This window comes from Mus caroli, chromosome X, assembly GCF_900094665.2.
Source record: "Mus caroli chromosome X, CAROLI_EIJ_v1.1, whole genome shotgun sequence".
Classification (NCBI taxonomy): domain Eukaryota; kingdom Metazoa; phylum Chordata; class Mammalia; order Rodentia; family Muridae; genus Mus; species Mus caroli.
In genome coordinates this window covers 132,107,209-132,132,995 of record NC_034589.1, presented here as the reverse complement: position 1 = coordinate 132,132,995, position 25,787 = coordinate 132,107,209, and the positions used below count along the sequence as shown (strand labels likewise).

Sequence of the window (25,787 nt, the reverse complement as noted above, 5' to 3'; positions counted from 1 at the left end):
GTTTCTCTGTGTAGCCCTGGCTGTCCTGGAACTCACTTTGTAGACCAGGCTGGCCTTGAACTCAGAAATCCGCCTGCCTCTGCCTCCCGAGTACTGGGATTAAAGGCGTGCGCCACCACGCCCGGCTCAGATTACTGGTTGTATCACAAATTGGAAATGCCATTTGGTTTTTGGACCATGTAAGTATGAATAAATTTTCCCTGTTATCTTAGGGCTAGCTAAACCTTCTAATATTTTGCTATCTATCTCTATTCTATCACCTTATAAAGAAACAAAAGCTCCTCTTGTATCCTACTATCCCTTCTATACATGAACCTAATATTTTGTATTCTCTCCAGAGCTAGACCTTATACCATTAAGAAAAACTGGCTCCTACATTAAAGCTATTCATTACATGCTCTCATCATTCCTTGCCTCGGGCTCTAAATTTCTCTGTAAATTACCATTATCTGGATGGGGAATCTATGCTAAAAATGATGTGTCACAGCCCTTAGATGTGTGGATTGTCACTTATTTGATGAGGGTGAATTCTTCTTCAGGTATCCCTAGGGGAAGCTGTTTATTCTTCTCTATCCCAAGACCATTCCACCTGACAGAATGACATTACACTTTCTATCATTTTATTCCAAGGCGTTTATTTGAGGGGAATACTTTTTGTACTTGCCTACAAATTACTCTCCTGTTGAGGTGATTGTCGTGCTCCCTTCATTGAAGCCCATGCATCCTTTGAAGAGTTTTGGCTTCCTGGCTTCCATTCTAATCTCTACACTGACATTACTATGAAACAGGAGATGTCAGTGGCCAACTTCTTCATACCCTTTCCTTCAGGGGATCCTTGACCTTCCTCAGATATGATCACTGTCATCTCCCTTCTATTCTTTCAATCCACTCTCTACATCATCTTTTAAAGGAATGGCTCTCAATCAGGCTTTGTACCAGAATACCACAGAGGTTTATATAAAATTTCAATGTTTGATGTCTACTTAGAACTGTCAGGCTTTTTAGAGGTAGTAACTGGAATATATATATATATATATATATATATATATATATATATATATATATATATATATATATATATACACCAGACATAGGGTATGGCTAGGGTGGAGAACACCAAGTATTCTTTCTGTCTGACCTTTTGTCTGAAATATTCAACCCTGTATTCTCATGCTTTAAATTGAGCTTCCCATTCTACTAACCTTATAATTTTGTCAACCCCTTATATCCTGTATCATTTCTACAATGATGTTAAGAAACCCTACATTCTCTGGCTCTCATCTATTTAATGAAGCAAATCTACCACCTCCCTGACCTACATTCTATGATGCATCATGTAAATGGCTCCTACTCTATAGTTTTAGAAACTCTCACCACATGAGCTCTAACAATTGTCTGGCAAAGTTCTACCTTGACATAATGCAACCCTAAACTTCCTCCATTTATATGCTAAAGTTTCTGAGGATTTCCAACTGGAGGAATTCAATGATAACATGGACTGTATTATTATTAAAATAGCAAACCCTTGTTAGGACACTAATGATTCTTGGAAGATTATTTTTCTTCTTCCTTCTTCAGTCTTTCACTTCTCTCTGAAATTTTTCTTCAGGCTTAGAAGACATGTTGAGATTTTCCCAAAAAATAAATAAATGGACCTCTCAGTCTCCTCATTCCAATGGCTTCTCTTGGAGTCACTCAGCACTTCCTTATGTGGGTTAAACATCTACACAAATCAATTTGTACTTTATCTCTCACTTCTCCAACAACTGTAATATCTCCCCGAAGACACACATTAATGTCTTCCTTTCCCAAGTGCCACTTTTCACCTTATAACCACTGTCTTCTCAATAAGAACAAACATCTTTGATCATAAACGTCTTGAATCTCCTGTACATGGCTATTTCCTAGAATCCAGTTCTTTATCTTTGTTTCTCCTCTTAGGACTTATTATAAGAGGATTTTCCTGTTGGTTGTTCAGATAGCATTCACTACAAGCTGCCCTAGGTCACCTTTCCTCATCAGTCTACTCTCCCTTGAATCATCTCTTCAATACACCTGCTTTATTTCAGCATCTATACTATCAACATGTTATATATACTTTCAGCCTTGCCTCAGCACAATCCCAACCCCAGTATAGTTGCCCTTAGACATCTTCAGTTAGCTGCCTCTCTGGTTCTTTATGGTAAATACTTGTGAAGCAACATGAAACTACATTTCCTTTCTTTCCTACCCCACCCTTCTCTAGCTCCTCTTCTTGCTACCTGATCCATTACCCACCTTTATCAATCCTCCTTTCTAAATACCACATCTGCATTTCCTAGGCTATTTCTAGTGGCACTGGTCCCTAAGTTAGTCATTTCTGATCTGCATTGTTCCTCCAATGCTTCATCATGCCACCTCGTCCTCTCCCATCCTTCATACTAGTTAATCTGAAATTCTTGTAGTTATATCCATGAAATGTCAAGAAGCAGTGTTTCATGCCTACTGCCTTTACAATGCTGCTCCTTGTACTAGAAAATCTACTTACTCTTTACATGGATGGATAGATATACTTTTTATATATTTCTAGATACTTTTTGGCTTAAGGCTATCCTCAGTTAGTGGTCATCTCATTCAGGAAGCCTTCTCTAACTGCTTTAATCTCCAGTCTCCAACCAATTTCTCTTTCTACTCCTCTTCTGTTTCTTTCTACCATAGTAAATGCTAATCGTTAGCCAACTTGCCTCTTACCAAGCCATCAGTTTCTTAAAGGCAGGGATGGTAATTTATGACTTCTTTGACTCCAAACACTACAAGACTCAATATTTCATAACAGCTCAAATGAATGAACAAATGAATAGATAGATTAATGCCTTTATTGCATGAAATGGCCCTATGAAGACAGACCATTATTATTTGCTATGTGTTATTAACAAGGAAATTATGACCCAGGTCCACCAAGAAGGCCAAGAAAATGAAGGTCACACTATAAAGTTATTTTTTGTATAGGAATTTGTTGATGGTGTCATTGCTGTAACCCAATTGGAGGGAATGACTCTACATTCACTCAGTCTCATTTCTTGTCAGATGTCACTTGTGTCAAAATATATATTGGCAACACAGTTGGGTGGGATTTAAGGGACAGAGAAACAACCAGTCTCCCCCAGGTGACATCCGTCAATAACGCTGTTCCCATTCTGTAATTTGTTTTAGAAAATTGTCAGGTGAGTCTTACTTGCTCTAGGAGGTCTAATTGCTCTCTTCCCTAAAATTCCAGAGTTTTTAAACATTTGTTCTTCCTTTTGATTATCTGTCATTAAGATATTTCCAGAATTATTTTCTAGCTCCTTTTTGTTGTTTTTTGTTTGTTTGTTGGTTTGGTTTGGTTTTGGTTTTTGGCTTTGGTTTTGTTTTTTTGAGACAGGGTTTCTCTGTATAGCCCTGGCTGTCCTGGAACTCACTCTGTAGACCAGGCTGGCCTCAAACTCAGAGATCCGCCTGCCTCTGCCTCCCAAGTGCTGGGATTAAAGGCGTGCGCCACCACCACCTGGCTACTTTCTAGCTGAATACTGAGCATGCAGGCAAGCAATAATAATGGCAGAAGACAGACATAGAAAAGCTTTTCTACAGACATTTGCCCTAAAAGCTTACATACAGAAATCATTAAGACCATGGAAATTATGCAATATGTTCGAGTACATGTAGCAAAATTTAAACAGTTAAAGCTACATTAATGCAGAAAAACATAATATTAAGCATATTTTAAATACAGAAATATTTTTCAAGAGAAGAGTAAACACTCAGATTGGATAGTTCTCTGATGTAAGCATTCATATATGGGATTAAAATCAGATTCCTTTCATTTTCTTTGAATAAGTCATGGTTCAGTTAGGATCAAGTATTTAATTAAGGTTCATTGTAGTGACAGATTATGCTAGGTGATTCATTAGGAATTTAAGCAATACTTTAAAGTTGCAAATTAACTGGGAGAATGAGCTTAATAAAGTGGAACACTATTACTAGACTAGAGAAAACAGAGAATTAAATTGGAATAATAGAGAATAAATGTTCTAGAATAAATCTATCTTTAGTGGACAGTCGGAGTGAAGTAGAGGTAGGACTAGAAATGAGCCACAAGTACCAGGTAAATAAAGTCTATAAGGAAGTAGGCAAGACGGTAGAAGTAAAAGGTCAGAAGAAAGCATATAGCAAACATACTAAATGAGAAGACAACAGTAAACACATGGGAAATAGTCTTGAAAATCAAGAAGGACAGAAGGATGAAACTAGAGATAATGGTAAAGAATGTGTGGGAAAGGATTGTGAGCAAGTGGGTGAGATAATGGAGCTTTTCTGAAGACAAGGTAGTGCTGTGGTGCTGTTAAGGTAGTATCAGGCTTCACTCGGGCTGAGAATTAATGGTGGCTATGCAACGGAGAAATGAAAGGATCTACCTATTACGACATCTTTCACATCGAAGGCCAATTACTGGGTATTTCTTATTCTCTCTCTCTCTCTCTCTCTCTCTCTCTCTCTCTCTCTCTCTCTGCTTCCCTCTGTCTCCCTCTCCCTTTGTGTACCTTTGTGTACACATGTGCTTGGGCATGTATGTGCACACATGCATGGATTATTTTTGCAGTTGGAAAACTTCCCAAGGATAAGGAGCTTGCTCTCTTACAACGTTCATCACTGCACTGGACATATCAAAAGCCAGCACAACTATTGTCTGAGTGAAAGACACAAGCAGTTCAGACATGCTTCCAGACTGTCTTCCTTCTGAATTGACACATCAATAAATTACATTTGTGTTTAAAGTCCTGGCCATGTGGGTGCTGGGAATTGAACTTGGGTCCTCTGGAAGAGCAGTTTTAAAGTGTTATCCACATTCTCTGGATGACAACATTCATTTTTCCTAACAGGCAATTCTTCGTGAGATGCTCCTTCTTTATCTAGGTGAGACATGCGGACTGTCTATAAAATATTGCCTTTGTGGGTTTGTGAGATTTAAAATACTTTACTATATAATTAACTACTAAGATGGTGCATTAAATATGGAGTTGCTGCTCTTTTACTTCATTTTGCTATCATTTTGTCTCATCTTCTGATTCACAGTCATGGAGCATGGTGTGCACTCTGTTGTCAGGCTTAAGTGGAAGCCTTCTGAAGCTCTTTTTATACTTGATTAAGTATAAGTACCTCAGAATAGTTCTTCCTAGGGCAATAATCCCAGGGGTCCTGATTTCTGCCAAGTCTCTAGTCCCTAATGCTCTGGCTCTACATAGAAATATCTTATTTGGAGGAGTCCCACAGAATTTTCTTACCTCCTGAATTTATGACATGTAAATCTTTCTTTCTGACATTTAAATCTTTCCTTACACAGCAAGAAAAGTAATTGTCTAGTTTTCAATTTGGGAGCCTTGAAATTCATTATTTTACAATTGAGACTATTTGAAATACTTCGTGGCAATGGCATTGGAAAATCAGGCATAAAACACCACTTTGTTTTTCTTCTGAGGTAACATTTAATTATAGATTTTTTTCTTATCATTGGTATTGGTTTCACAAACTTTAATAAAAGCAAAAATATTATTTTGAAAAACATCATTTGCTGTGATATATACATTTTAGGCTGCACTTTTACTGAAGTGTAGATAATTGCAAATAATTTCACATGATCTTATTAATGTGCCCACAGACTTACTTTGTTTTTGGTGGGAAGAAAAAATGGTTTTAACCATCAGAGGTTGGTTGTAGTGATGAGACAAAATATCAAATATTACAAAGAGCAAATGTTTGCAATCTGCTGGGTTTTTTTTTACAAAAGACTATTTTTCAATGTTTTTAAAGTTTGTGTGTGTGTGTGTGTGCATGCACGTGCACATGCAAGTGCATTCATTTATGTGTGTTTGTGTCTGTGTGTGAGATGTGTGATTATGGGTTGGTAGGTGTATAGATTAACTGGCATGTGGTGATCAGAGGACAAGCTGATCATGGACAACCATGAATGTCCCTCAGATGGACCTCAAGTCATTGTTCATGAGAGCAAGTTGAACCATCTCATCTGCTAAGTTTTTTTTTTTTAATTTAAAATTTTTAACATATTCACCTTACATTCCACTCACTGCCATTTCAGACACCCACTCTCATAATCCTTTGCCTTGCAGGTGGGGCTCCCCTGGGTATCCCTCCACCCTGGCACATCAAGTCTCTGTGAATCTAGGCACTTCCTCTCCCATTGAAGCCCAGCTAGAAGAACATAGCCCACATACAGGCAACAGCTTTTGGGATAGCCCCTGCTCCAGTTGTTCAGGACCCACATGAAGGTCAAGCTGCACATCTGCTACATATGAGCAGGGAAGCCTAGGTCCAGCCAGAAAACACCACTTTTAATGTTGGCTCCAAATGTTTAAAGACATTGACATTGAAGTGCAGTTAAAAAGATAGTAATAAAAATTAAAAACTTTCCACATAACTATTTCTTTCTTAAATCTAGCATCTTGGGCAAATGCACACTGAATCTGAATAGAAAAGCAAGGCTCTTCCTATCAAGCAAGGAACAGGGCTGGCTTAGGAATGCACACAAGGGAAGGAACAATGGGCATTCCTTCTATTCTATCTTAATATACTTATCCAATGTTATAATTTTATAAGCATCAAATATTACAATTGTTATAGGAAATAGTTTAAAAGACTTCAAAAGAATCTAGTAATCGCAGAAAATTGTGCATCCAAAAAAAAAAAAAATCTAGTTGCGTACTGTTAGTACGGTGTGCTAAGATCAAGAAAAGCCTGTAAGGAAAAAAAAAATTGAGCGAGGTCATTGTTGCTAAGTCATCTGTTTCTCCATTTCTTTCCTTTAAAAAAATTCCACATATACATAGCCTCTGGTTAAAACATATTTTCAAAACAAGCTCAACTGCTTTCATTTGTTTGGACAAGAAGTCATTGAACTAAGGCTTGAGTGTTGGCCAGGTCTGTCAAGTTATAAATGGTGGATCAGCTTTGTGGGAGTCATTTAATGTTTTCTGACATGGCTTCTTGTATAAAGCAGCGTCAAGGAAAGCCCTACCTCATCGGAGGATTGAGGAACACGACTTTAAACATCAATATGTAGTTCGGAAATTACAGTATGTAAAGTCTATTCTCCTTCCTTAAGTTGCTAAAGTCATTCATAGGATCTAATTAGCCTATTTGAATTTTCTTTATGTATAGTTCATTTCCTTGGGGAAAATATTCAGCTAATGTCCTTCTGCCTGGTCTTTAATGGCTATTAAGACAGTATGTACAGATGAAACCTCAAAGTGGTACATGAATCTGCAAGAATAGCTACAAGCTTAATTCACGAGCTACTTACTGTTTCAGGGAAATGATCAGATGAGCACAAGGAAATGGCAGGCCCATGATGACGCATATAGTCAGCCCCTTTGATGCATGTAGACATTCATAAATGTTTCTGGCTTCCAGTCTTTCCAATGTAGCTCTAGACTATATATTTAAATGCTTTAAGCTTATACTCTCATGGCTGCAAAAATGGACTAGAACAAGGAATGTTCATGTGTGGTCCCTGCAGCACAGAGTGGCACCCAGGTAGTAGTCAGGAATGAGTGACCATTTTCTATATACCATAATTTGATCTTTATCCCACTATTTCCTCCTATACCTCCAAGCAAAGGGGCCATCATATAATTCCCCGGTCACTAAGCCACAGATCTCTCCAGATTTCCCTCACGAAAAAAAAAGTACATATTAAATGCGTTTTATAAAGACAGCAGAGAGACTAAAGACTACATTGTGCTGCTGGCTCAAGAGCAGTACAAGACATAAAACACACAAGTACATGAGAAACAGATGCCATGAAGAAGAGGCCACTTTGGAGTGTAACCTTGCCTGCTTCTTTCTCATATGTTCTTCCAGCTTCAACTCGCTAACATTGATTGCCTTGGGTGCACTGTTTCATTTTCAGGATCCTTGCTGCATTTATTTGCCTCATTGCTTTCTCCTTACTGGTTTATTTATAGTTATATATTTATTAATGAGCTTATTTATTCATCCATGTACTTATTCACCACCTGATTCCAAACTGGATGCCAGCTGACACATAAGAATACACAAAATACAACATGAGCCCGTATATTCAAAATAGATAAGGATGTAAAGGGAAAAAAACAAAAATGAAGTTAAGAACATAAAAGGAAGCTGAACGCAGGTGGGCCAAAGTGCATGCAAACCAAGAAATGTCACTGTAATGGCTATGCATGAACCACACATTTGGCTCCAAGCTTTCTAGTAGTCCACAAAAGAGAAACATAAATTGACCCACATTTCACAGTAAAATCAAACCACTTATTACTATATTCATTTCTAGGTTTAAATCCTTCGAATTTTGTTTAGTATAGGATCAAAAAAAAAATGGTGCCAAACTGTGCCACCTACATTGTTTTAACACCAAGACTCAGCTCATTGAACTGTCTCCAACAATGACAGATCCTCAATCTCCAAATGAAACCTACTCCATATTATGTTTTACCTTTCTCCTGTTCCATTTGGTCAACGAAATGTAGCTATTAAAGAGACTTCTTAAAAAAAAACTAACCTATAGATGTTCTCTAATACAAACAGAAAATTTCAGATTTCCCAGTGTGGCAACCAAATGAACTATTTTCAATTAAGTAATGAAGTATATGTTATATATAGTGGAAAAATATTAGAAAAGTCCCTAGGTATCCAAAAATCAAAAAAGGAAAGTGGCTAAATTTAAACATGATGCCACCATATGTCCACATATATATATACCATTAAAAATTACATTTATAGACTTTCAAATGGAGGCAAATATTCTAGAGAAAATGGTAAATAGAACAGCAGAAGATAAAGCTGTATATATATATTATTATATTAAATATACAAAACAAGTAACACACACTCTTACATGAAGAATCTAGAAAGAAATCTACCAACATGTTAGCACAATTTCTGGGATTTATGATTATGAGTGATTTTTATTTTCTAGGTGCTTATCTTTATTTTACAAGTTGACATTGATGAATAATATCATGAATGATATGATGAGCAAAAGAGGGTCTATGAGGAAAAAAATCGAATCATTTACCTTTGGCTTATATGAGCATAAGAAAATTTTCTTTTTAAAGTGTTCTATAATTGAGATATAAATTCTAGTCATGGCAAAAGGTACTTTTAAAAGGTTTAAGTTCAGCAACCTAGTTTATTGGTTGTGGAAGCTGTCAAATGCCACAAACATAATAATATTACCTCATAATGACCTAGCTGTAGTCAGTTTTGTATCACTCAGGTAATTACAACTACCTTATGTCATCATGAAGATTTGGTAAGGCATGGTAAACCCTACCATCCTCATTTGTCAGGTGATAAAAATTCAAGTGCATAGAAGCTACACAACTAATCAACAGTCACAATCATTCTTGCCAGAAAAATACCCGCAGAACCCAAGTTCAATGATTTCTTAAATTATTATTAATTAAAAACTGTGATGCTATTGAAACTGCCATCAAAAAACATGGATAGAGAAACAACATTCTCTCTTCACCCATTTAGGGTCCTCAGGTTTCTAGAAAAACCTGAAGCTAGCAAACGGTAACTGAGGAAATTTTGGAGATAGGAGAAAAAACAAGGACATTAGATATGAAGTCACAAGTGAACTTGTCAAATATCTTATAAATACTTTATATGCTATAATAATAATAATAATAATAATAATAATAATAATAATAAAGCACTAAATAAAAAGAACAAGAAGAGTTTTCATCACTTAAAATAGCAATAATGAAAGACTCATCATTGCTTTGTTTAGATCCTGAGATGATTTCCAGGGAAGATAAGAATATACAGATTACTCTTTATGGGATTGAAAATGAAGAGGATTGTGAAGCAATGTACGGTGGTGTACTGTTCATTCACATCATGTATAAAAATGTACTCAGAATCATTAATGTCCCATCTTGAAGCTGTATCAAGAAGATAAATATAAACAGCATTATTTAATGACTTTACCCCCTTGTGAAGAAGACATGTGGCTTATGGCCTTTTGGAAGAAATGTAACAATCTTTGTATTAAGTTCAATGAACTCATTCATGCTGTGAAGGCAACTTAACAGCTATCCAGTAGAGGCATTTAAACTCCACTACCTTAGTGATCTTTTTGACGTTAACTTTTTCTCATTACAGTCTTTAAAAAGAAAAAAACCACTACTATAGCACTTTGTAAGTGCAATCAAACCATCCAAACTTTCTCTGAAGGTAGCTTGTCAGCTGTCCAGTAATATAGTAAATTGTAGTTGATGACTTTTGAACAGGTAACTTATGATATGAAAAGATCCCAGTATTCTTTAGTTTCCTTGGAATATTTTCCTCTTTTTCTAAAATAATAATAATAACAACAACAACAATAATAATAATAGCTCCCCTTTCTTCTAACTTTATCTTCCAGTCTCAAAACCTCCTAATTATCTTTATTGTCTCTTAGGATAATCACATCTTCATAGAAGAACCTCTCTGAAGAGCATCCTATAAAATACCCTATCCTATATTAGTGTGAATCATAGTCAAATTTAGTTACACAACAATTTCATCACTTATAGGTTCTACTTGATTCAAAATTTCACTGCCTTCAGGCAGAGATCCTGAAAGATGTCTCACTATCTCTTGCTAAATCTTCTGGGTTGCACTAACATAATACCAAGCTTTGCCAAACTAGCTAATGCTTCTTTTATTAAGGATACATTATAATGGTGTAAGAATCCCTCACATTAGTCCCTTCAGAACCTTTGTGAGATTTTTTAACTACTAAATAATGTATGTTTTCCTGAATGGCTTGATCATTCATTGCTATAGAAACTAAAAGTCATAGTGTAGCTGGTATTAAGTATAGTGTTTATCCTAGAACATGTAAATATTGGTAAATACATGTAGTACCAAATGGATGGTAGGAATCTACATGACTTTTGAATTCAAGGTTCTTTTCCTTCAACTAGCCTTGAATTTCTCTAAGAAGGCACTGCTCAAGCCATTCCAGAATGAGAGATGAAGTCGTCCAGGCTCCTCTGTTTGCATGACAGTTCAAGAAAAAATTGTCTCAGATATTTTTTTTCCCTGAGAAGATCTTTGGATACTAGTCTGGAGAACAGCAGTAGTTTTACTATTGACACAAAACAGAAATGTCAACTTCCTTCATTTTCCTAAACTCCTGCTCTTCAAAAGGACAAGTAAGATTTTTCAAAGACACCAAAAGTATGCACTTTCAATAGCACCAACGATGTGTGTAGAGCAGACCATTATTCGTCCATTGTCTGCCAATGTAGCAGATGTAGTATAGGGATTGTTTCTTTGACATGATTACTGTAAATGACTCAGTCTCTAGATAGTGACTTTCAATTTTCAATCCACCCAGTATGTTCAGAAAATAGTTTTTAAGATCTACTTAAGTATTGGCAAACATGGCCCCCCTATAAGGTCACAGATCCCTTGTGTGGGAGGAAAGTCATCCTTTTACTTCTCTTCAATCCTTAGGCCATGAAGGGAAAACAAAAACATACAAGAAACAGTTACTAACAAGAATTTCAGCTCTTCCTATGATACAAATTATAAATCCATTAACACTGTATAAATACCACCAAACTACTTATTTTACCTTGCAGACACCAATAAATAATGACTCCCCCCCCAAAGATATTACCTTTCTTTCCCTTTTGGCCAATTTCAATGATGAAGCAACCTTATGCTCTCTGTATTCTCATCCTGTGCAATAGTTACATCTACAGAAGCCATGTTAGAGCTTTATGACAGTTAATACAACCTTATAAGCTACTTACTAAAATAAAATCACAGAATTAAGTGTCATAAAGTGGTAGCATACATTAGTTAAGCAACAAGTTGTATTATGGGTACATAATAATATACCGTGTAAATGATACACAATATATTATTACACAATATGTGTAAAGGGTAAATGATAATATATTGTGTCTTTCATGAGCATGGAACTGATTAAGTAGGTGACAACTGATTGAGGAATAGAGAAAACCAAGTTTTCCTTCCTACCTTGTGATTCATACAGAAAACATTGTAGGTAACTTGCACGTATTCCCATATACTTAACTCAGAATCTTCAGTCACCAAGAAGATATACAGAAGTCAATCTACTTAAACACTCAACTATCACAGATGGTCAACTTAGAGTTTGGAATAACTTGCTTTAAATTCTACCTTAAGTTTTCAGAAAGTCAGCTGGTGTCTATACACTCAGCCAAGTGTGCTTTCCCTTAACTTAAATCTATGAATTCAGTTTATGTGAGAGGAGAACACAGCATGTGTATTTTCTGTTACCACACAGGAAGTCAATCACACATGATCCTCTGACAAATGGCAACATCTCAAGGTGAAAGGTCAAGCAAGCTTGGAGCATCCTGGGCTCCAGAATAGACTCCCCAAGCAAGAAAGTGCTAATCAAAGAATAAACTGTCCCCCTTTGAACTCCCGGCCACTGATACTTTACTTTTATCCCCTCCTCCTGGGAAGATAGAGCGAAGCCTGGCTTTCTTATTCTTCTCTTCTGGGGCCATGGGCAGTGGTTTGGAGCTGTGGTTGAGTGCTGAAGAGTCTCGGTTGTTACTGTTCATCCTCAGTGGGGGAGCTGGGGGTTTTTCTTCGTTATCCAAGCTGTCAGACATTTTCAGTTGCAGCTGATTTCACAGCTCCTACGGAGAAAACAGGGGTAAACAGGAGGTAAGGGAGGAGATGTCTAATGTCAGTCTGGTATACACCAGGAGTCTATCATCTCAGACACAGCCTTCCTCTCTCATGTACTCACTCAAATTTACCAAGCAAAGAGAAAGCCTCTCCAAAGGCTAATAAGACAATTTACCAAAATTCAAGTAAATGAAGACATTAATGACTTTCAATATACATATGTGAATGTGTAAGCTCCCTTGATATATCCACAGTGGAACTCTACTTTCTGCTGTTCATGCACAGTCTCTCAGTGAGCACTTCACAGTCCCTTAAAATCCTATGCTGATGATCAAAATGGTCAAGTGGCACAAGTTTTTTTTTTTTTTTTTCATTTTCCTTTTTTCCAATTACTATTTTTTTCAGTCCAGCCGTTGGCATAAACTTTTTACAACTTTAAGTTGATTCAAGCTTGGATGTTGATTGTTAGTGGCCCTCAGCTACAATTTCTTAGCTGTTTTAACATTGGCATGCTTTGATGTCTCCTCCTTACTTCTGAGTACCTGAGTCCTTGGTAGACGATGTCCATCTTTTTCCAAGCAAGCAACTAAAACAGGTGGGCTGAATGACCTTATGGCCCAAGGTAGAGCTCTAGCACACCGAAGGATATCATAATTTTACTCTCTGTCATAGTTCATGTCCCCAAAAGGTACCTTGATTGAACAGTCTAGCCTAGGTTTTAAGAATTTATTAATTATTCTGAATTTCTCTGTAACTTAGGCTCTTGTGTCAAAATTGGGGGATATTCCTGTTTCATCCAACTCAGAGGATGAACTGGAAAAAGTGTGTCTTCCCGTTAAAAGAGTTGACTTTCACAGGCACAAGTGAGGTTCTAAAAGTGTCTTTTGAATGAATTCGTGGTTTTCATATAAACTAATTCAAACCTAGCTATAATGGAATCTCAGTAGATCTATCAAGTATTACTTAGTACTAACAGCAATATGTTAATTATCCAAATACAAGTTATCATGGCACTTTATAAAAGGACATTTACTGTAGGTGAACATAAGTACAGCAGTAAAAATAACTGCTGGAATCAGAAATAGTCTTCTGCTAGGGGGTGGTGGTACTTGACCTTAATCCCAGCACTGGAGAGGCAGAGGCAGATGGATCTCTTGAATTCAAGGCCAGCCTAGTCTCCAAAGCAGGTTCCAGGATGGCCAAGGGTATGCAGAGGAACTCTGTCACAAAGGAAGAAAGAAAGAAAGAAAGAAAGAAAGAAAGAAAGAAAGAAAGAAAGAAAGAAAGAAAGAAAGAAAGAAAGAAAGAAAGAGGGAAAGAGAGAAAAGAAAGAAAGAGAAAGAGAGAGAGAGAGAGAGAAAGAAAGAAAGAAAGAAAGAAAGAAAGAAAGAAAGAAAGAAAGAAAGAAAGAAAGAAAGGAAGGAAGGAAGGAAGGAAGAAAGAAAGGAAGGAAGGAAGGGAGAGAGGGAGGGAGGGAGGGAGGAAGGTAGGAAGGAAGGAAGGAAGGAAGAGAGAGAGAGAGAGAAAGAAAGNGAAAGAAAGAAAGAAAGAAAGAAAGAAAGAAAGAAAGGAAGGAAGGAAGGAAGGAAGGAAGGAAGGAAGGAAGGAAGGAAGGAAGGAAGAAAGAGTCTGCCAAAATTCCTTTAGTGATTAATAATTCAATAATTACCTATTAGCTATATCTTATGAGGGAAATTTAAAGTTTTTACTATATTTTATGAAATCATGTTTGTAGAAAAATAAATGCAACTGGAAAGCAGCAAAATAAATTAATCAGACTCTAAAACACAAGTATTATGATTTCCTCTCACATGCAGAATACAGGTTAAATAAGATATTAAAGTAGAAAGGAGAGTTTAGTACAAGAACGAGGACCAGAAAAAAGGATGAAGGAAGATAAGAAAGAGATAAATATGATCCAAGTACATTATGTACATCTATCCCATAGCATAATTAATCTCATTATTTTGTATAATTAATATACAGTAGTAAAATTTTAAATTACTTCCCTATGTTCTAAATGTAATCGATATATATAGTCCATGATGCCCCACTACCTTCCTAAAGGACTACTGGCAAGTAAAGGATGTTGGGTGTGGCTATTTGATAACCATGGGAGGACTGCCCTTTTCTGAAGAGAAAGGGAGGAGGAATAAATGGGGGGAGGAGAGAGGGAAAGTGTGGGTGGGGCTGGGAGGAGAAATTGGAGAGGAAACTGTAACATTAGAGCATAAGGTACAATGAACAAACAAGGTGGAGTATATGCTAATACGGCAAGTACCACATGGTAATGGTACATGTGAAAGCAGGGCTAATGAACTACAGTTTCTTTTGCATTTTGACCTTTGATCTTTCTAAATATACTATTCTCCAGACTGATTTCATCTGTGGCATCCTATTTTACTGGCCCAGCTCACAGTTTTCATGTAGCCACTGGGAATAAATTGGTCTGTGACTGATTGTTCTGGGCTGGAGAAATACTGTCCAAATGTTAACTTATTATTACAATAATCTCAGCTATGCAACATCTAGTTTTATAAGGGAAATACAACTCAAAAGAACCCTGAGACTCCAGCTCACACCAGGCAGAATGGCTAAGATCAAAAACTCAGGTGACAGCAGATGCTGCCGAGGATGTGGAGAAAGAGGAACACCCCTCCATTGCTGGTGGGACTGCAAGCTGGTACAACCATTCAGGAAAGCAGTCTGGCTGTTCCTCAGAAAATTGGGCCTAGTACTACCAGAAGATCCAGCAATACGTTTCCTGGACATATACCCAGAAGAAGTTCCAACTGGTAATAAGGACACATGCTCCACTATGTTCATAGCACCCTTATCTATAATAGCCAGAAGCTGGAAAAAACCCAGATGTCCCTCAACAGAGGAATGGATACAGAAAATGTGGTACATTTACACAATGGAGTACTACTCAGCTATTAAAAACAATGAATTTATGAAATTCTTAGACAAATGGATGGATCTGGAGGATATCATCTTGAGTGAGGTAACCCAGTCACAAAGGAACACACATTATATGCACTCACTGATAAGTGGATATTAGCCCAGATGCTCAGAATCCTTCTTAGAAGGGGGAACAAAATACACATGGAAGGAGTTTCAGAGACAAGTTCAGAGCAGAGTCTGAAGGAACAACCATACACAGACTGCCCCACTTGGGGATCCATCCCATAAACAACCACCAAACGCAGACACTATGGCAGATGCCAACAAGAGTTTGCTGACAGGAGCCTGATATAACTGTCTCCTGAGGGCCTTTGCCAGTGCCTGGCAAATACAGAAGTGGATGCTCACAGTCATCTGTTGGACGGAGTACAAGGTCCCCAATGAAGGAGCTAGAGAAATACCCAAGGAGCTGAAGGGGTCTGAAGCCCCATAGGAGGAACATCAATATGAACTAACCAGTACCCCCCAGAACTCCTTGGAACTAAACCACCAATCAAAGAAAACACATGGTGGGACATGTGGCTCTAGCGGTATATGTAGCAGAGGATGGCCTAGTCAGTCATCACTGCGAGGAGAGGCCCTAGGTCCTGTGAAGGTTCTATGCCCCAGTATAGGGGAATGCCAGGACTAGGAATGGGAGTGGGTGGGTTAGGGAGCAGGGAAAGGGGAGAGGGTAGAGGGGTCTTTCGGAGGGGAAACTGGGAAAGGGGATAACATTTGAACTCTAAATAAAGAAAAAAATCTAATAAAAAATGATTTAAAAAACTAAGTGTGAAAGTTACTGGGCAGGACCTGAGTATTTAAGTAGAAATACCAAGAGACAGATTTCTGGAAGGTTGTGTCCTACATAGATAAAGAGCTACCATGTTGCAGATGATACATATTTTCTGATGGTGTATTATTCAACTTGATATGATAGAAGTCAAAGAGACAATCATACCCTCTTTGGAATAAATCTGATCTTGCACAACCAGGCAAGACAACAAGGGTTCTAGGGCAACTACGTAACTTAACATACTGTGCTCCTTTGTTCTTCATTGATAGGTGTGGCTTCCATACCTAGTTACACATTCCTAATTATACTTTCTAAAAAGGCAGCATGCTTATGTGCTCCTCCTTTTCTGGCTACCTGATGGCCTTGATGCTATAATACCAAGTATGTTTTAGTTTGAAGATTTGAGGATTACTTGAGATAGAAAATTGAACCTAAAGGCAGCTGTTTTGTACTAACAATCTACAACTCAAATTTCAAAAATCCATATATAATGAATAGATGATAGATAGATAGATAGATAGATAGATAGATAGATACATACATACATACATACATACATACATACATACATACATACATACATAGATGCACAGAACCATATTCATGGTATGATATCCCAGGAACTTTGCAGAGAACTGAGCTTATATCGAAGGCTATTTACTTCTCAACAAACTGCAATTGTTTTAGCTTCATTTGTCTCATCAGGAGGTCATCTGAAGGCTTGGAATCAACCTTTACAGAGATGAAGCTGAGACTAAAGAATGCATGTCCAGTTCTCCAATGGGAATGTGAAGCATGACCTAAACACTCTCTGTTTGCATAGATGTTGCAGATTTTATTTTGTTTAAATTATCTTAATACTATTTTAGTTCTTTGTCAAGTTTTTTGAAGTACAAACAAAAATTACCTTCTTGACATGGTTAAGCCACCTTTAAAGCAAGTGGTTCAATGTATGCTTTTGAGAACAGTGGAGAAAGGGAATGTATTCACAAGGAAGCCTTGGTGTTAAAGTATTTTTCCCCAAGTGGGAAGTATCTTGTACTCTTCCAGAAATGTTGAAAGAGAGAATCCTATTATGTTATGTTTGTAAAGAATACCAATTTACTGTGTCAGGTCCTCTTCTGAGACAACTTTCTACAGAGGACACTACAAATGGATCACTGCCTCAATCTGCATATGATGTCATTATTTCCAAGATCTTAAAAGAGACTATTTTGTTTGGGATGGCTGTAGGTTCCATTTCAAGTATATACAAAAGCACTATTATTCTCTAGGAGTCCAATCAAAAAACTGTTGTTTTTCACTTCTACAACAGAAACTTTTGAGTGGCACTTTAGATCTAGCCAGAGGACATGTGTTTCCATTTCAGATACTGGCCCTTAGCATTGTGGAAAAATAGTTAACACTAATGAACAACCAGCCCCAATTTATATATTTTTGTAACCTGATTACAAAGCTACTATATTTCTTCACAAAGAATTCTAATGGTTTTTGTGGATGCTATGTATTTTTGAACCATCCCTTGGGAGTTAGTGTTGACATATTTTCTGTAATTTCAATTGAAATGAATCTACTATTTTTTAAAGGATTTTAATTTCACTATGACCAAGGATCCTAAACAGTCTATTTTAAAATCACTATGATATGTTATGCCTATTTTTGATGTCTTTCTCTCTCTCTTCTCAGTCTCATCCACAAGTGTGAGAGCATGTGTGCATGGTCACTGTATGAATACCCACAGCCCCTTACTGACTTACATCTTAAAACTAGCTGTTATGGTACAGGGAAACTATAGATGCAATGATTAGAAATGTTCAAGTCAACAATATGAACTAACCAGTACCCCCAGAGCTCTTGTCTCTAGCTGCATATGTATCAGAAGATGGCCTAGTCAGCCATCATTGGGAAGAGAGGCCCCTTGGTATTGCAAACTTTATATTCCCCAGTATAGGGGAAATCCAGGGCCAAGAACTGGAAGTGGGTGGGAGCAGGGTGGGGGGAGGGTATAGGGGACTTTTGGGATAGCATTTGAAATGTAAATGAAGAAAATATCTAAGAAAAAAAGAAAAAAATGTTCAACTACTGTTGCTACTCTCTCACTTTGCCAACATGCATTCTCATGCTATGCAGTACCAGACTAAACTCTCAGGAGGTTAAAAAAGAAAACCACCAATCTACATGATTCTAAAAGTTAAGGGGAAAGAAAACTAATCAACTATAGACTATTGAATATGATCAAAACCCATACTACAATATATATGTTGAATAGGATGCAGCCAAAATGTCAACTATACCCATTTATTACAGGTACTATATGCCATGTATATGTATGATGAGAAGTCAGAAACTCTGGTTTTACCACCACTTACCAGACCGTTTATTAAGCCATAAGCAAGTGAAATAAGTATTTTAAACAAGTACCATGAGAGCCAAACATAGAAATAAGCATCTGTGTACTTTTACATTTTATGTAATTATTTATTTGCATACTTTTTGCAATAAAACAAGTATGTTGTCTGCCTTTCAACAAAAAGCTGAGCCTAGCAAATGTACAGCCATAATAAAAAGAACACCCCCACACACACACACAGACCACAAAACCAGCAGCAACATAAGCCTATTAACTGACATTGGTGATCTCACCAACATTGTTTAATATCCTTTGTATATGAAACTAGGCAATACAGCATAAGGCTGGGATGGAAATGTCCTAGAGCCTAAAGGAAATGTCCAGGGTAAACTGTAATGTGTCTGGCACATAGATATAGAATACACTAGACTAGACCAGACTAGACTAGACTAGTCTAGACTAGACTAGACAGGAACAAACTGGAATGGAATGGAATAGAATGTTCAAGGAACTGTAATGACATAACAATCACTCAACACAAGGACACATGAAAGAAGATGGATTTTAGGATTGCAGAAACATAGTATGTTTGTAACAGAGTTCTGTTAAAAGATGAGTGTATTACAGAAATTCTTTGGAGGAGAATTTGTGGAGGTTCTGCATAAAAAGAATTAGTGCTGTACATCAAGGAGTAAAACTTAATGACAGCCTTTAGACTTCAAAGTATTGAATAAGCATAGATTTAAAGTCATTATATGTCTCAGAGAATTATATCAATACAAAATCAATTTTTGGTTATATAAAGATGAAATTGCTATCTTTACTGGAATGATGTATAGACTGAATTATACGTTGGTGGAAGGAAAGAGGATTCAAGAATTATATTTGTTGTCTTTTTTCCTACATTCCCCTATACCCTAAACACACATTTTCAAGATGGCTATATAAGTGTTAGGCATAGACATCAGTGGGAAACAAGCTGTGTCTTGGTAATTAGCTAATTCCACTCTATTTTGCATGCATTATTTGCAAACAAACTTGCCTAGTTCAAACATTCATGAATGACAACATGAGAAAATCTAGTAGATAATTTGTAAATTGTTTCCTTCCTCCCAACCACCAAAGAAAGAAAAAAAAAGGGGGGAAAGAGAGAGACAGAGACAGAGACACAGAAAGTAAGGAAAAGGAAAACTTATGCAGCCTTTCATAACACTACAATATATATGAAAAAAGTATTACACACTACTTTCCACTTCTCTATTAACTGCTATCTGAACATTTCTAGACATGTTTCAGACATTAATTTCTACAATATGTTATATCAGTGAAGGTATTTTATGAAAAAGATAACGAGCTGCATCTGAGTCTCTAAGATATTCTACATCCACACCGCTACTCTCAGACTAGGTGAACAAGGGAGAAGTCATCCATTAACCACAGACAGCTGTGTGGGCCCAACTTAGGAGTTCTGTCATCTTGTCTCAAACTGCAAGGAGCCATGAGGGTAACATTATAAGTGCATACTATCATATTGGCTGGTACAGTTTATTGTTCCCAACAGGCATTGCATTTAAGACAATTAAATGGAATACTATATATTCTAGGCATTAGTTTCAGCTCTGAATGTTACATAAGCCTACATTGCTACTTAGAGCAAGTCTGAGCCAAGAAAGACATGCTTGCAAATACGCAAATACTAGCAGTAGTTTAACTGCAAAGCAAATAGGCATCATTTCAAAGGCAGCCAGCATCTGGTTAACAACATCTCTCTCTCTCTCTCTCTCTCTCTCTCTCTATATATATATATATATATATATATATATATATATATATATATATACTGTAATTTCTAAAAATAACTTCCATGTTCTACTCTGGTTCGTGTCTCACATCAACACAGCAAGGAAGTCAGTACCATCTCTTTATCCTCCATGAAGAGTATAGGTTAAGTGGCAAAGTCACCAAGTCTAGGATACTATAAACTCCTCAACTCTTGTCATTTCCCTCTCAACAAGACACTACAACACAATATATATCCAAGTAAACAGAAAGATGCACATGCTTTTTCATATACACATTTTTAACCTCTTGAAACTAACAGAATAAGTGTAGCTTTTTCGTATCAACTCATTTCAGGCTGGTACTTACTGAGTTCATTTGCTTTTCCCATCCAAAGACCCAAGGCTATTCGTTTATTGATAGAACTCCAAAAGTTTTTGTTGACCAATTGTACCAGTTCTTAGACGGCCTTGTTTTGGAGCTTGCCTCTTCTGGGAGCACTCACAAAGAGAACTCTGCTATCGGAGACAGGGGTGTGCTGTTTCAGAGAGCCTCGCCAGGGAGATACCATTACAGTGGATAATGGAGGGAAGCCATTTGTAATATCATTTGATCAGGAGGAGCTGACCTACTTGTTAGACAGGAGGTTTGCAAAAGCAGCCAGACAGGCAAGGGAGGCGCTAGCTCTTTCTACAGCCCTCTAGTTTCAATCTTAGATTATGCAAGAGATAGCTCACTGATGACACACATACAAGCGCACTCACACAGAAAACAGTCATGTTCTCTATCATTCACACACGCAAATGAGGTCAGCTGTGTAGTAGTCCTGTCCTCTGCTAACGTTCTTATGAGAGGCTTCCATTGTATCCAGCAGGAGCCTGGCATTGAGTCCAAGAAATCAGCAGATTATAGTTACAGATTTCAGTGTCAGGCTGTAAAAAAAAAAAAAAAAAAAAGGAAGTCAATAGGTAGAGGCCCAGCATCTGGACCTCATATTCTATGTGTATTACAAGGGACAAATAGTTCTCTTTCAAATGACTTCTTAAGGCTCTAAATATATGAGGCACAATACTTTATTATTTATTGTATATGCTGTGTGAGCTAATGCCAAGAAATTGCTAATGACTGTCTGATGTGTATTTATATTTACAGACTAATGCATCATTAAAGGCTTCAGTTTTTTGTTGCCAGTACCAGCATACCTAAGATAGAGTAAGACACATAAAGTACAAAGGCAGAGATGTTTTTAAGCATGGAAGACCAGAAATAATTAACACTAAAAGATACCTCAAAGGAATAGGTGGGGAAAATAAAAGGAAAGCAGAATCCAGTAATAAAACATTTCTGGGTTCTGAAATAGAAAATGTAATATCCTTGGAAACATTCGGATGGAACAAATTAAATGCAGACTACTTGCCCTAGGGAGCAGGGTGTGGTGAGCCAAAGTCTTGGGTCTCCAGCATTCTAGCTGCTCCCTCTTACTATGCATAGATTATAATTATCCACCGCAGTGAAACATCAACACATTTCCTTAAATGTAAGCTCAGAATTTCAATTGCTGCATTTCCTAGGACTTTTTGCATTGGCACTGAGATGCCTGAATGCTCCTCTGCAACCTGTGACTCATAGCTCATTAGCTTAGCCCTTTGTTGTGTCACCTACTTTCCCTGCACCCACAATGACTCTCTGTAGGGTAAATGCCCATGCATGTCTGAAGAGGGCAACTGAGACCTGGTCTTCTTCCTAAACCAAGAACTTACATCAACTTGGCACTGTTTATATTTCAGCCAAAAGTGATTTCCTATCAGATCTGGCAGCTAAGCAGCTTGAGCTAACAAAATCTAGCAACTTTCCTCTAGTTTTGCCTTTTTAATTAAAGTTTAAATATCCACAATTTTAAAAGGCTCAGCATGGGTTTCAAAATCTTATTTGAAAGAAATCAAGAAATGTGGAATAGTATTTATTGGTTTTTTGTTTGCTTATTTATTTATTTATTTTTTAAAAAGGTTGAGGCTGGAAAGATGGCTCGGTAGTTAAGCATACTTGTTCTTGTAGAGGACTGCAGTTCAGTGCCCAGTACTTACATGGTGTTTCACAACCAGCCATAAGTCCAGTTCAAGGAGATCCGTCAGGAAAACACAAATACAGATAAAATAAATCTAAACTGAGGAATTAAGAAAATAGTTTTCCTAAAATACTGGAGGAAGAATGGCAGTTGACAATAGCCATCTATCCCTCTTCAAAAATAGTCAAATATAAACATCTACTTGGTCACAGACCTGGTTAAAAACTCCCCATCATTGTTATCTTCTACTCCCCACCCCCACCCATCACCAACTACCACCACCAATCACAAGTGTTTTACTTTGAAAAAAAATAATAGAACTGAACAAGCTTGGCATAGTGGTGCACTCATGTAAATACAGCATTTGAAAATCAGGAGTAACAAGGGTTCGAGACCAGTCAACAAACATTACATGAGACCCTGTCTCAAAAATACAAATCTAACACAAATAAAGAAAACCGTGGATTTAAAAAGAGATCATAAAGCCGGGCATGGTGGCGCATGCCTTTAATCCCAGCACTTGAGAGGCAGAGGCAGGCAGATTTCTGAGTTAGAGGCCAGCCTGGTCTACAAAGTGAGTTCCAGGACAGCCAGGGTACACAGAGAAACCCTGTCTTGAAAAACCAAAAACCAAAAACCAAAAATTAAAAACAAAAACAAACAAACAAACAAACAGGATCATAAACCACACAAAGTAATTGTTTAGAAACAAAAAGTCCAGTCTGAACAGTAACTTCACAATTGGTAACACTGGGCTCTCTATAGCCTTCTCATGATGTACAAATTGTCAGATCAAATGATCTCTTTAATCTGCTTGTTTCTCAACACCCTATTACTTGATTACAGAAGCCACTGTCTTCTTACTGAAGACATGACTTGTGATTGGTTCCTGTAAGAGCAGATCCTAACTGTGGCACACAGTCAGCTTTGCTTCATCGGTGTTCACATATATATAAAGAGGAGACTCCTGTGTACTTTTTAAATGGCCCCAGCAAGCCCCCCAAACTGAGGTCAACAGGCCATAGCACTCATCTTTTTTATTAGATATTTTCTTCATTTACATTTCAAATGCTATCCTGAAAGTCTCCTATACCCTCCCCATACCTTGCTCCCCAACCCATCCACTCCTGCTTCCTGGCCCTGGCATTCCCCTGTACTGGGGCATATAATCTTCGCAAGACGAAGGGCCTCTCCTCCCAATAATGACTGACTAGGCCATCTTCTGCTACATATGAAACTACAAACATGAGGTCTGGGGGTACTGGTTAGTTTATATTGTTGTTCCTCCTATAGGATTGCAGACCCCTTCAACTCCTTGGGTACTTTCTCTAGCTCCTCCATTGGGGGCCCTGTGTTCCATCCAATAGATGATTGTGAGCATCCACTTCTGTATTTGCCAGGCACTGGCATAGCCTTACAAGAGACAGCTATATCAGGTTCCTGTCAGCAAAATCTTGCTGGCATATGCAATATTGTCTGGGTTTGGTGGCTGCCAGATGTTCCTTAATAGAGGAATGGATACAGATAATGTGGTACATTTACATAATGGAGTACTACTCAGCAATTAAAAACAATGAATTTATGAAATTCTTAGGCAAATGGATGGACCTGGAGGATATCATCCTGAGTGAGGTAACCCAATCACAAAAGAACTCACATGATATGCACTCACTGATGAGTGGATATTAGCCCAGAAACTTAGAATACCCAAGATACAATTTGCAAAACACATGAAACTCAAGAAGGATGAAGACCAATGTGTGGATACTTCATTCCTCCTTAGAATGGGGAACAAAATACCCATGGAGGGAGTTACAGAGACAAAATTTGGAGCTGAAACGGAAGGAAGGACCATAACACTCATATTAAAGGAAAAAAGAAATGGGTTTTGGCGAGCAAAACTGCAGATGAAACAGAAGCAGAGTTTGGTGCAAAGAAAGTGAGTTAGGCCTAAGGATGAACCAGTAAGGAGTTTCCAAATTCGTCCTCAGGAATATCTACTATGGCTTAGAATGTATCATAACAAATATACTGTGGATAAGGAGAAGGAATCTGGTTTCTCATAATAAATATACACAGATATGTGAAATGATGTTCATCTTAGAATATCCCAGCTCCTTTGAAAGTGATCCTAGCAACTTCTCTATGGTGTATCTGTCAAAGTATTATCAAACATCCATTAGCTAGGCTGAAGATCTTGAGCAGATCACCTACAAATACCTACACCTTTTTATTCATAGCTTAATAAGGATCTTAAGTTATAAGGATATATATATATATGTATATATATGCATATATATATATATATATATATATATATATATATATATATGGGAACAAAAGAGTCTTAAACCATTGCCTTTAAGAGGAAACCACATCAGTTAGTGCTTTATCTTTGTTAACCTGAGGTTGAACTCATTTCAAGAAAACTTGGGACAAAACCAGACTTTTCCTCAAAACCCTTTGAGGAAAAGAATATTATGACTTTACTAATAAAAGCCCCTAAGTACACCATCTGTTTACACTCTCATTTATTTAACAAGCCTTTATCAGTTCTGTATTTCACAGGAATCATGCTAGGTGATATGCATAAATAAATAAGTACATAGCTCTAAGTAAGGTTAGAATGCTCAGTCAGTGGCTATATTTATCTTTAAACACATACCAAATGTATAGACAATGATGTAACTTTCAGACAAATAATGGCATATAATTATTAGATGTTATTCTTAAATCCACAGCTCACATTTACACCTCCATGCCAACAACCTTCTGATGTCTATAGTATGGCATCGGATATAGGGAAAATACAGAGATGGGCCATGACCAGTTCTTGTCTTCATGGAAGTTAGACAGTAGGTATACAATGAATATTGTGATTACAATCCAGATAGGCAAAAGATGCTTCAGAAGGAAGAAAGAACCAGAAATGTTAATGTCCTCAAAGGAGTCAAGAGAATGAATAGGGTCTGACTAGTGTGTAATGAAAGAGTTAATGACTGGACACCTGAACTCTCCATGAACTCTTCAGCTCAGAGTTCTCTTACCCCTCCCATCCAGAGATAGTTCCCGGAGCACTCCTGAACTTTTTACCCCAAGGTACTCCCTCCCAATTGGAAACTGCTCCAGGAACATTTTTTAGATAAGGGGTC

The 25,787-nt window shown here is 37.4% G+C and overlaps 1 protein-coding gene across 9 annotated transcripts in view; it reads right to left on the bottom strand.

Moving 5' to 3' along the window:
• The window catches only part of Pak3 (p21 (RAC1) activated kinase 3), a 236,127-nt gene that overhangs the window by 82,550 nt on the left and 127,790 nt on the right, over positions 1 to 25,787 (bottom strand). For 7 of the 9 annotated variants that reach the window (XM_021152815.2, XM_029473398.1, XM_029473394.1 and 4 more), the window contains one exon: positions 12,509 to 12,710. In XM_021152815.2, the coding sequence (XP_021008474.1) occupies positions 12,509 to 12,683 (175 nt within the window). In that variant the 5' untranslated portion in view covers positions 12,684 to 12,710. The other 2 variants (XM_029473395.1, XM_029473397.1) reach the window with 2 other exon arrangements.